The sequence below is a fragment of the Ursus arctos genome, unplaced genomic scaffold, assembly GCF_023065955.2.
Source record: "Ursus arctos isolate Adak ecotype North America unplaced genomic scaffold, UrsArc2.0 scaffold_25, whole genome shotgun sequence".
NCBI lineage: Eukaryota > Metazoa > Chordata > Mammalia > Carnivora > Ursidae > Ursus > Ursus arctos.
In genome coordinates, this window is record NW_026622930.1 from 41,052,747 (window position 1) to 41,066,349 (window position 13,603).

The window sequence follows — 13,603 nt, forward strand, 5'->3', positions numbered from 1 at the left end:
CTGACATGCTATTTAATAGAAAGCAGTAAAAGATTAGATTCTTACGGTCTGCTGCACATATAAAGGGGTAGTTCCAGTACACTGTGTATTATGCTTTATAATACAGTAATGATAGATTGTAACATAAACATAATTGCTGCTGAAAATAAAGTTATGAACTAACAAAAGGCTTTAGCAAAGGCTAGTTTCAAAGTAAAAATAAGGTAAGATTTAATCCAAAACATTCTCCTTATTCTAAGTTTTGATAATTCCTGGGACCCTAATTGGGTTAAAATTGAATGATCTGACCAGTACTCAGAAGAATCATCAGAGCATGTACACAAAATAGAGAATAAAATTTTAATGGTATCAAAAACAGAACTTTTTGGCCAATTTAGTACTTGCTGGAATAAAGTTGCAAAATGTTACTCAGTAACGGACTTAGCTTCTAAATCAAGCTGGAATCACACATACTCTGTATATTACTTGAGTATATACAAGTACATTCCATGATAACATGCAGAAACATGGAAACAAGAAGAGTACTATCAAATCAAGATCACCATCTCTATTAATGAAATAATGAATTGAAAACAAAACACCTGTTCAGTAATCCAGAATATATCATTTTGCCAAGGGGGTTTTAAGTGTTGTTCTTTTCAAGAATTCAAATAAACTCCATATGGTTAAATTTGATTTTGTTTCCTCAACATCAAAAATGAGAAGCAGATAATAGGCTATAGCTATGGGTGTATCTTTTTTTTTTTTTAATTCCATAGCAAATTAAAAGGTTTGATAGACTTTACTCTTCTCAGGTAAAAAGGGCTCTTCACATTCTAGTGGTAAAGAATGAATCCCTTAAAGCTCGTAAACATTTGAGTGTCGCACCACCTACAGCAACATAAGCTCAAGTACCTTGAATGACACAGTCGCATGAGACAGGAGTTTGATTTTCCTGAGAACTAAATTAGACTTACAAAATAAAACAGGGTATGAAAATGACCTGAGTTCACAGGAGTCTCTAAATTTGAAAGAGATTGCTTCAGCTTTGCTAAGATTTCATCAAAAGCCTTTTATAGCAAGCATTTCTTGGGGAGTCACATATTTGGTCGTGGAGACTTGGGATCTTTTTAAGCACGAAGAAGTGCTTTCTGCTGTGCAAATTCAATGAAAGGCCAGAATAAACAAGAGGACTGACGGTGCTGTAGGAAAACCTACAGGTGAGCCTATGGATTCCACTACTTTGTTCAAGAAAGGAGCAGGTGAGATGTTCAACTGATCCAACTCTGCTCCCAGTCTGACGACGGGCAGCTAAGAAAATCCTTGCAAGATAAGCAAAGACAGCACCTTAGATGGAACCTAGTAGAAGCCACTCGGAAGTGAGGGTTGGTTGGGGTAGAGATGGTCCCCTCTAAGTAACTCTCCTCTGTACGTCAGAACCCCAGAACATATTCGAAAAGCAGGGTAAAATACTGGCTTCACAGTCTCTTCTCCAAATTACGCATTACAACTTCTGTGATTATTACTGTTTGCAAACTACTAAGAGGTCACATGTGAATTACTGGTCACTGAACAGCATATAAAAGACTATAGGCTAGCCTCAATCTGAGCTCTTCTGTTTGCTCGGTCATCTAATTCAAGGCACTTTAAAATGTTTTGGTGCCTTAGTGTATTAACACGTAACATGAGAAAAACACTCATTTACTTACCTCAAGGAGCTACCACATAGATGACTGAATCTTAAAGAACTTGGAGCTCCTCAGATGAAAAGCACTGTGGAGACAATCACAGCAGAGGAAAATTCTCCCAGTGCCTTGGAATCCTGATCTATGTGCCTTGTGTCTCGACCAGGTTTTCTTAAACACTTCACAAGTAAAATGTGTTAGTGGCACTCTATCCCTTTATATATGTTAATTGTTTGGCACACAGATGTTTATATATTCAAAATAGTTGTAGTACTCACTACTCCAAAGTTGTTTACTAATTGTCCAATAAAGTTAATGAAATGTAGCCATGATGGAGTACTTTGTGTCAAATTTAGAAAACTTTAGCTTTCTCTGAGGTACATGTCACATAATAAAAAGTTCATTCTTTTTCAAAATAACTGGTGTTAATTATGTGAAACCACAAGTTTTTAATGAAAAAAATACCGAAAGTATGCCACAGTGTCTATATATTCATCTGAAGAGTACAAAGATGGAGTTTTGAGGAAAAAAAGGGTCTTAATGCTATAGAAAACAAAGGTGGTTCTTAAATTGTTCAAAGGAGACATTTTAAAAATGTCATGTTTCATATACTGAAATAAAGCCATTAGAGGTAATAAATTATAAATACAGTAGTTCAAACATTGTTTCTTTTTTTAGCATTAATTTCTCTAAGCAAGTTAAATTCAAAACACTTGAAATCTGTTATCCTCTTGTTTCAAAGGAACTGCGGAAATAGAAGCTTTCACAGAAATGTACCACAGTGATACCACCTGGGATCTTCACATAGACTACACTGGACCTTGGCCATTCTAGATTTACAACGTATTTTGGTTAATACATTAGATTCAACTCAAATGCCTTTATACTTGGGAGAAATCAGATTGTGATTTATAACCTTACAGTTCACCCAAACTCAATTCCAGGTCGTGCTTGATTTTCTGCAGGGGGTTCTGTCAGACTCATAATTAAATGATGAAAACTGTAAATAATTTCTTGCAGACTGAAAAAATATTTTTGTCTTTTAAATAAAGTGCTTTTAAATTCAAATGCTTCTTGCCCTAAACAAAACTGAAACACACTTAAACCTGAAATCTCCATATCTTGACACACACATTTTAACAGAAAGAAATCAGTTTTGGGCCACTAATGTCCTTCCAGAGTTCAGATTGGATCTAAATTGGGTTTTGCATTATTGTCGTGCTCATGTTTGTACATGAAGGTTAAAAGAAAGAGGGCAACATCCAAGGAGGACCAATAGGCAGTGTGTGATGTAACGGCTGACCAGTAGCGGCTCTCCACGAGTCCTTCTCTGAGTTCAAAATCGATTCTGTGATCCAATTCCACTAGAAAGAAAGTCAAACAAAGGAGTAAGGGTTACAATACGTTCTATACAGACTTCACCTAGAGATGAGAATAAAAATTTAGCTAATAGAAGTGATTCTTGTAATTATCTTTTTTTTCCTTAAGTGACTTTCCACTCTAAGCTTATGGGGGAAAAAAACCCCAAAAAACAGAACACCCAAACAGCCTCAATAGCTCAGGATTCTATTTGGTGGAGTCCTTTCTTTTGTATGCTCAGATCAAGATGGGATAATAAAGGAATAAACAAAAAAATTCACTTGGTATCACGGGGTATATTTGGAGTAAAGAAATTGAGCTCAAATCTTAGCTTTCCTATTTAATTTTTGTTCCTAATCTGTAAAATAAGGAAAACAGCCCTCCTGCAAAATTGTAGGCCAGGCTCATATGCAATAATGTCTGTGGGGGTGCACAGGTCACTCAAAGGCTCCTTCCCTGGGGAGGTCCTATCCATCACCTCGCTTGGTGGTGACTTTTTGCAGTCCTAGACTCCCCACGTGGCCATGCAGTCAGCAGGGCCTCACATGTGCCTGGGACATACAAGTGCTCACTAAATGTACGATCGATAAAGAATCCATTGGGTGGCTGGGACAGTTAAACCAGAGGAACAGTGCTGATCCTTGGGAGGAAGGACTCCATTTATAACAGTGCTGTCCTCAAACAATTCAGTGAATTCAGTCAAGCCTTTTTCTAAAACCCACAGTAAGACCCTGCAATACCTGTTAGAGAAAAATCAAGGCTAAAAGAGAATTACAGAGGATTCATTTAATAAGTCCTAGAGATAAAACACTTAGAAAAACAATACTTCGATCCTTAGGATCTCCTTTAAAACTGTCATTGAGTTACATAATATTTTGAAGGAACTATCTTAAAAACAAAAAAACCACTCGAATCTTTGTTCAGAGTGCCAGAGGATGTGGGAAGTAAAAGGCGGCAACAATCAGGGAGGCTGGGACAAAAGTTGGGTGTTTGCTTTCCACTGAACTTGATAATTGCACATAGGAAATCATATCACTCTAGAGAGTGCTTTCATATAGATGTTGAGCTAATGGTTATTTTAAATAGGTACTTGTGACAAGATCCTTTGGTGATTTAAAAATGCATATAGTTGTTACTTTTCTATTCAACTATGCTTTTCTGACAAGGAAAGTCCATGGATCTATCCACACCTTTTCAGATAAGGTTACCTTACCTAAGCAGCATAAATACCAATTAGGTTATAAAACACTTGTAAAATATATTGACATAGGCCCTTTACAATTTTTTTAAACTGCTATATTGCTCATTTAAATTACAATAAGCTAATCCACAATACATCAGAAGCAGCTGAAATCCATACGTGGAACTGTGGGGTAGTAACGTCTGAATCTTTGGTCTTTTGTATTCCATGGGACATTTGAGTTGCTTTGTAGGCACATTCGGGCACAAGAGACAGAAAGGTGAAAAAAGAGGAAATTGGAATTCTCAAGCATGATGAAGAGAAGTCAAACTGTAGTTATAGAGAAAAGAGCAGAAATAAGAGGAAAAACAGAAGAGATGAGAAAAATAGACATTAATATCGGCGAAGACCACTAAGTTATAATTTCTACTTTAAAATGCCACTGTAGAATGTCTTCCTAGTCTAACAGTCTTAAGTCAAATTGTTAAGAGTCAAAGAAAGGGAAATTTTTTCTGTTATAGCAAGTATTATTAGGCTTTGATTTTGTGTCCAACATTTACTCTTAAATGCTGTTACTGTCGTGAAACACTGCCTTTCATATACTAAACACTCAAATGCTGAATTTAATTACCATCCAGTTATAGCCTCTGTCATTCTTATCACCTACAGGGACTTTCTCTCCGTTGCTATTTATCTGTAGGCTGTCCTCATCAAAATGGGAATAAGGTAGCCAGCCTGTACCGGATGAATTGGTTTCAGTCTCTCATTTTCCTTAAGGCGTTTACAATAGGCAGTCTGGCTGTTAGTGCAGCTGACCTCACGTGTGTTGGTTCTGTAGGTGGAGAGATGCAATTAGGTGGGCCCAAGTCCCATCTTCTCTCTCCCTTTTATGTAGATCACAGAATTTCCAAGGGAGCAAAGGTCTAGGTGGCAGTACCATTCTTTACGGGCTGCGAGATGTGCTCTTGGCCAAAGCAGGGCCAAATCTATATGGAATTGCCTTGGACCTACTTTCTCATGATCAGCATATCAAAAATGGGTGCACAACACAGCTGGTAGTTTTTTCCTAGTTTCTCTCACTGAGTTAGGTCAAAGAGAAAGGAGAACATAAAATCATCACTTGGTCGTTTCTTCTCTCTTTTGAATGCCTAAGGGCTAGAATTCCTCTATCCACAAAGACTAAGATCCTGAACAACTGAAGAGAACTAAAACTGAGAAAAAGACTGTTAGATTTTAACAATCATTAGCAGTTTGCTTATACTGTTTTAAAACATGGATTCTTTTCTTTTTGGGGGAGTCTTGCATACAGGCCTGTTTCCCTTCCTATTCCCCAAAGTGAATGTCTGCAATTTATGAAGTGTGGAGGTAAAGTGTCATCAGTACTGTGCTTTCATCAAAGAACTTTCGGCACAAGGCTTGTCCACATGGATATGGTATTAAAAAAAATGTGTGAACAGAAAGTGAGCATATTAGTATTAAAATGTGTACTAAATGGACAGGTTTCTACTCTTTTAATGTAAACATCTTAACTTCCCTGGAGAGAAATTTTCAAAAACTTAACAGTTATCCTGGGGTACCTGGGTGACTCAGTTGGTTAAGTGTCTTTTGGTTTCCGCTCAGGTCATGATTTCAGGGTCATGAGATTGAGCTCTAAATCGGGCTCTGCGCTCAGCAGGGAGTCTGCTTGGGATTCTCCCTCTTCTTCTCCCCACCCCTCACTCTCTCTCTCTCTCAAATAAATAACTAAAACTTTAAAAAAAAGTTATTTGTAAGTAATAATTACGGTCATAATTGCACGATTTTTGGCTACAGGCAGACACCAAGAAAAATACAGTAAAGGAAAAAGTCTTCAAATGACTGGCAAAAGATTCTTTCATAATAAAAAAGATTACGTTGAGTTCTTGGTAAATTATGTCTTTTTATTTTTGTGTTGCCTCAGTGCAGTCAGACAACTCATGAGGTGAGGTGTTTGACATTCAAGGAATATTTACATTTTGTGAATTGTTGTAATTTCAAATATATTTAAGAATATTCTCCGACTATCCTTTATTTGAAAAAACAAAAACTCTAAAATGAGTTTTATAACCAGTTTTTGTATCTGTCAAAATAATTTCCCAACACTAATCTATCCTGAAAGATACTCAAAATACCTCATGTTTGATAACAGACGGGCTTTACTGGTAAATATAGGCTCTGTGGGTATACCTTGAATACAAAAAAACTCCAGGAGATGGCCAGATTTGCTGGATCCTCTACAATCTGGTTTAAGAAACTTTTCCAATCATATTTAGAACTATTCCCTTCCATTCATCCTTCCATTCAACTAACTTCTGGTTCTCTACATACCCTGTGCTCTGCTTATGCTGTTCTTCTCCTGAAACATCTTTCCCCTCTGCATGTCCAAATCCTACTTCCACAGAGCCTTCTGTGATTTTCCTAGGTGAAAGCATTTTCTCATTCCCTAGAACGGACAGAGTACTTTACCTGTAACTTTGTTACATGGCTGCTCATATTCTACCATATACTGTAATTATTCCTGTAGTTACCTACCTCGCTACTACAGAATATCTACTCCCTAGAAAATAGTTACTTTCCAAACCCGCATTTAACATCTTTGTGGGCAGTACTGAAGTCTGTTCCATTTTGGTATCTTTTCTAGTGACTAGCTCATGGTAAAACTATAACAAGTAATGTTAAAAGAAAAAAAGCAGGGGAAGAGAAAAAGAAGCCATACACATATAACCATTTGAATCAGTCTGGTGTAGTTTTAATTAGTGGGCTAGTTGCCTAGATAGCTGGGATGGTTTTAAGATGGTAGATATAAGGGCTACTTGAATGCAGGATAAATGAGTGGATTAATTTTCTTTCATCCAACTAAATATGCAAAAAGCACAAGTCAAATAATTTCTTCATGGATTTGACTAACTATTTACATGAGCAGGGGCAAGTGAGAGCACTTATATAACATCATTCCTTGAGGGAAATTCATGAAGTGACACCAACACAAACTGTTGCTCGAGAGCAAAAAAATCCCAATCAGTTTGTTATATTAAAATACTGTTTTGAGGGGCGCCTGGGTGGCTCAGTCATTAAGCATCTGCCTTCGGCAGGGCGTGATCCTGGAGACCTGGGATCGAGCCCCACATTGGGCTCCCTGCTCCGCTGGGAGCCTGCTTCTCCCTCTCCCACTCCCCCTGCTTGTGTTCCCTCTCTTGCTGGCTGTCTCTCTGTCAAATGAATAAATAAAATCTTAAAAAAAAAAAATACTGTTTTGGAATTTTTATCCAGTAAGAGGTTTTTTTTTTTCTCCCCCCCATTTGAAAATAGAAAAAAAAAGTGTGAGATACTAGCAATTAAACAGAGAATTTGTAAAATTAGATGCGGTTAAAAATCCAAGGGAAAACCTGTAACATGTTTTTTGTCAAAGACAAAGCCAATATTAAAAAAAAAGAAAAAAGAAAAAGGAAAGAGAGAGGAGCTGTGGAAAAAGGAATGAAAGTTAATGATAAAAGTGATTTTAAACTAAGATTAATCCTTAGTGATACATTTAGAATCTGCAGAAAACTAAGAGACTGAAAATATCTCTTATATCCAAAAATACTAATTTTTAAAAGCAACCCTATCCCTCTTAAAGAAGATTAAATGTTTGTGTTGAAACCAGATACCAGCAGCTATGGTACACCTACAGCCCTAAGGAGTAATGTTACTGACACCTGAAATAACTGGGAATGATTACATTTCTTATACTATGAAACTTTTTTATACCTAAATGTCTTACATGAAAAGAACAGTGAACCTCTTTGAAGCCTTTAGGACAATAAAGAAGGAAAACGGCCTAATGGTTTTCGTCCCTCTCTATAAGGTTCCTTCTTTGTAGGAACGTACAGGAGTATCATTTTAGCACATTAAGCAGCTAATCAGTACTTGGGTTTCAGGACCACTACTACTTAAGATTAGGAAATACAGGAAGAAAATACATATAAAATAGTCTATAATGGTGACCTTCAAGCTGATCTCATAGAAGAATTGATGCAATTTTTCAGTGAGCAGAAGACCTCTAAGTAGATCATTTTCATAGTATTCTGAACACTATTCCTGACATATACCATACCGAGGGTATTATCTTTATTCTGCATTACATTTTCCGGAAAAAGAAGTTGTGGGAGATTAAAGAACGATTCCTGAAGTCTGAAATCTGTGAAAAAAAAACACAAGATGCTGTAAAGTGTTAGCTGATGGTTACAAAGGGCCTTCAATGATGTAGTGGCCAAAAGTTAGAATACTACTCCCAAATATGCTGATTAAACCTGGCATACATAAAGTAGTACATACTTCGGTTTTTACGAAGAGCTCTTTCATGGAAAATGTAAGCATAATTAACTTTGAAATACAATGTCATAATCTGTTAACACCCAGATATTCCCCAAATTTATGCTCATATAAGTTCTAACATAGAGGCAAAACATGCTAAAAGAAACAGATTTTTTTTTCATAATATGTTACAAACACAGGGGAGTACAAGAAATGGAACCATAAAACACCTGTAAATAAGCCTGGACTCTTCAAAAGAAATGACAAACAGCTGTCTAAGATGCTTCAACTTGGTAACAATAAAGTGGTTTCAATGGACAACACACACGTACTCGTCAAAGAGAGAAACCCTGATTGATTCATGAATTCAAAGTCTGTGTCCATTTTACCCTCAACTAGCAAGAGAATCAAAGTCCGCAGCTTCAGAATAAAGGTTATCAAGAAGAACTGCTGTGAGGAGAAAGAAGAAAGGAAGCCAGAATCACCTAATCACAATGACCAAATTCCTGAGAGAAGATTTAAGGAAGAAAGGCTTTCTGATTGGCAAGATATAACAAGTATGACATAAGGAATGTCTAAATCAGGATTACACAGAAAAGTGTATTATTGAAGCAAGTCTAAGAATTAGTAAGGCAAATCTTGGGAATTTGGTTTAAAAGGAACTCTATAGTAGTTTAATTTTAATAGGTATATAGATGTCTAGAGATAAATACATGTTAACTAAGAGTCATGATGATCTCATACTTAGTGGAGTCTATAGTCAACAAGGAATTTACCATTAGGACCAACTAAGAATTTATATGCAAGAATGACAGAAAGTGTACTTATTGTTAAGCTATCAAAATATAATGATGCAATATAGCTAAGCATCTCTATAACTGTTGTCCTGAAAGAAGAAACAGGTTTCTCTATTATCATTTTGAAATTACTATGTTAAATAGTAAAAAGACCTAAAAAACAGCTTTCTTTCCTCAGATCCTATAGATTCTCTCTTTATGTCTTCATTACCCTTTCTCAGGGGCATTAACATTACAAGGAATTGTGACTTTTTACCTGCCATCTTACAAAATTCTTTAAAAGTATTTTTCCTCCGAAGTTCAGAATTTTGACCTCTGCGTGTTGCAACAGAATTTTGTATTTTTACAGTCACATTTCTGATATTAAGTTGAAGTGAAAGCTTAAGTCAGCAATAGTATAGGAACTTATGTAAGAAACTAAAAAATGAATTTTGTACAAATATCAAAGTCTAAAATGAATTTTCTAGGCAGTGTTCAAAAGGCTTACAATTATAAAATTTTCAGTACTCGGAGACTGACACATAAATAGGATTAAGTTAAAAAAATGCTACTGGTCCAAATAGGAATGTGCAACTCAGGAATGTCCAGGATAATTCCTTCTGGAGAGGGGCTGACTGTGGAGAAAGATCCAGCCTCTTAAGACTGCCACACCTGAGCTTCCTTTTAACTACATTTTATGGATGGCAATGGATGCTGGTCATTTTAAAATTCAGAGTGGCAGACACAGCAAGAAAATAAGGCTACAAGTATCTAAAATAAAATCTGCTTAAACATTTATTGACAAAGGAAAGGAAGTTTTCTGCATTCTACAGTTATAAAAGCAGCTAGTTTGAGAATCCACAGTTCCTTATGTAAATCAATAGAAAAATAGGACTTATTAGTCTTATTTTAATGGACACTTAAAAATAAGGTTCGAAATTAGACCCTTGGAATTAAACATATAATAAATATATAAGAGTTTCACAACTATTCAAGATTTTAAACCTCAGAAATCTACTGGAAAAAAATTAAATAAAGCTCCATGGTAATGCCAAGTCCAGCATAACTATCCATTCATTCATTCATTTCTTGAATATCTTCTTTTGCTAGGTAGCTGGGATAGGGCTGAAAGCCATACAGTGGATCCGATACAATAATAATAAGAAAGTCCTATAATTTGGTTGGATGAAGGGAACTGTGGAATTAGCAGCAGGATGGTTTTGGCATAGTAGCTTTTAAAAAGTATCAAGAATATACAGCATAGGTTTGAAGCAGTTAAGAGAATTTTTAAAGTCATATTTTAAAAAATCTACTTTATAAAAATCAGGGGGTGCCCACCCCAAAGAGATTTGTTTTATACTTAATGTTTAAGACCCCTGTGCCATTGGGCCCTGATTATTAATGTTCTTAACTATTAATTCACCAATGCAGAGAGTAAAACTCCATTTACCTGGAAACTATACTTAAAAATATAATAAAAGGTACTTTTTCTTTAAAAGCTAACTTATGCTTTAGATTTTAGAGTTGACTGCTCCTGTCAGTACTTTAATCCTCTCTGCCCTCAAGTTGTAAGGAACAACGTAGATGTAAGGAAGGAAGAGTACGAACTAACAAGCAGAATCCAGAAAGCCAGAACTGCTGTGTGGAAGGGTCTGTGTTGCAACAGTGGTCGTGGGAAGCGAGGCAACCGGCTTCTTCTCATCTTCTATTGAGTCTTTTGATGCCTCAGACGGCTGGGATGTGGTTGAACGTCCAAATCTTGAAAACAACATTCCTCCCAGGCCCTTTCCGATGCTAGCGGCCCCTGTATTTCACAAGACAGGGCAGTCAGTCTGCTGAATTACACCACACACCAAGCTAAAGAGCACCATCCAGTTACAGCCAACTGGCAGAGGAACCAAGCCCTAGTCATAGTTTTCCAGGGTGGGAACATAGGAAAACTGTAATTTATATTGTAGGTTTCTAAGTAAAAATGGTGTTGCACAGAATGAGAGTTGTACAAGCTGTAGGAATATAGCTTACAAAAAAAGGAATAAAGATTCTATTTTATTCAAGTGATCATAGTTTATTAAATTATTTGGTAAGTTTAAAAACTTTAATAAGAACCATGGCATTGACATGGGCATATATTTACTATTGATATGCTTTACTACTGAAGTGAATATTTTATAAGAAGCTATCATAAACAATCTGTATGACAAAGTGAAATATCAATGAAAAACCTATTTATAGTGCCATCTTGTGGCATTTTATATTAAGACAACCCGTAACCAAGAGCAATGGACTAATTCAAGTTGCACATAATTGAGCTCCAGCCCTACACCAAACATTGTGGCTGGTGCTGGAGATCATTTAAAGAGAAATTAAATATCCTTGTTGCCCCCAGAGTGAACACGGTTTGAGAGACTGTTAAGACACGAATCGGAGAACTTGGGGGGGGGCACCCTTAGAACTCAAGTATTCCCTCATTTTACAGATGAGGCAGCAGACCTTTAAAAATGATGTAACTTACCCAAGATCTTACAGTAGGTGGCAGGGCCAAGATTAAAATGAGGGTCTTGATTCCCAGACCTTCTCTTGTCTATCCAGCTATCTCACAGTCTAAAATTACAAGATCTGATCTAATTGGAGAACCGTTAGGGCTTTTGGCTCTCAATATGAACAGTCAGAGGGTAGTTAATTATAAACACAGGGATTAAATGTTGGATGTTTTGTAATAAACAGAGTATTTTCAAGTACCCCAAATTTAATGCCTACCTTAAAAAGTGCTTCTATTTACTGATAAGAAATACTTAAGAGGAATTACCTAATATACTTGCTTTGCCTATATTTGTTATAGATTCCCCATAGTGTCGGCGGGACAAGACTGGTGAGGTCACAGGGCTTGGTATTGTTGAAATGCCTTCATTTTCTGGAATTGAGGTAGGTTCTTTTGCTGGGTGGAGAAAGCTTGGCTTCATATACTCATAAGGTAGAGGATTGGAAGTATTATACCAGTGGATCTGGACAGGTGAAATGTTGCTGTAGTGTTTCAGTATTAACGGTTCTAATCTATAAGCCTTGATCAAAAAAAGTTCAAAGAAACACATTAAGGCACAATGCTTGGATCTTACTAAACTGTTTATTCTTATTCTATTGCATGCTCAGCAGACCTTGGGAATTCAAAAAACCCTGGTATTTCTAACATGCATTCTTATTTGTTTACTGTTAATAATATGTAATTAGTCTAATTATATACACTTAATGATGAGATTATAAAAAAACCAATTAGCGTTAGTCTAAGCTAACAGTGCCCATTAATTTGTTTTTCAGAGAAACAGATTAATTTTCATTATGTTCTGATATCATCTAACAATTAGATTTATGTTAGTCTGACCAACAAAGCTGAAGCAGTAAACAGTAAACTAGAACACGATAAATAAGGTCAACCTGTAATATTTTAGGAGCTCTTAGTAAGCTCTCTTTTCAAACAGATTAATTTAGTAACAGCACAAATTGGATGCTGACACAAGACCATTTGTCTAACTTGAAGAAAGAACGATAGTGCGGAAAAGGCAATGAACGGATTTGGCCAGTTAGAATTAGAATTCCCCAAGTTCCTATTCTGGCCTCCCTCGCTTGTCAACCGTGACACCTACCAAGTTACGAGGTCTCAGAGACCCTGTTTTCTGAGGTATAGGAAGGAGAGTAATGTTTCCTACCTCACGAGGATGTTGAGAAGAACGGATAACGTCTGTAAATACTGCCTAGCACAGTTCTGACACAAACTTTATTAAAAAAAACTTCAAAAAATCACAGGAAAACTATAAAATGGGCAGTAAAAATAACTTAATACACTGACTTTGGAGCCCCCCCTTTATAATATAACAAAGTTAAGATTATACCCAGGACAGGGTATACAATGACAACTCCAGAGTTGCCCTACGAACTCAAGTTCACTTTCAAGTTATAAGGCAATGAGTAAATGTGTATTAATGAAATACTTAATGTCTAGCTGGGTGTTTTCACATATATCATACTTAATACTAACAACCTTATGAGGTAAAATATTATCATCTGCATCATATAGATAACAGTCTCATGAGAGGCTTGGCCAAGACTGCGCAGTCTGTATTTGAATCTAATACTAGTTTTCAACTCAGTAAAATTTATTTTGTAAATACAGCACTTTTGATTCTTTAGCATAGAGGAGATTTTCTAAAATTCTTGTATTTAATCAATATTATATTTACTTGGTACTAGCTAAAGATCTTTTTAAAGACAAAGCTATTTTTCTGAGACTGAAAGCTATTTAAAATGGTTTTAAATTTAGT

General features: G+C 36.1%; 1 protein-coding gene across 4 annotated transcripts in view; it reads right to left on the bottom strand.

Annotated features, from left to right (window-relative positions):
* Positions 1-325: 325 nt before the first annotated feature.
* The window catches only part of DDHD1 (DDHD domain containing 1), an 86,994-nt gene continuing 73,716 nt past the window's right edge, over positions 326-13,603 (bottom strand). For 2 of the 4 annotated variants that reach the window (XM_044377605.3, XM_026480363.4), the window contains 4 exons: positions 12,097-12,349; positions 10,903-11,094; positions 8,315-8,398; positions 326-3,028 (listed from right to left, as the gene is read on the bottom strand). In XM_044377605.3, the coding sequence (XP_044233540.1) occupies positions 2,847-3,028; positions 8,315-8,398; positions 10,903-11,094; positions 12,097-12,349 (711 nt within the window). In that variant the 3' untranslated portion in view covers positions 326-2,846. The remainder of the gene's footprint in view (positions 3,029-8,314; positions 8,399-10,902; positions 11,095-12,096; positions 12,350-13,603) is intronic. The other 2 variants (XM_044377606.3, XM_026480364.4) reach the window with 1 other exon arrangement.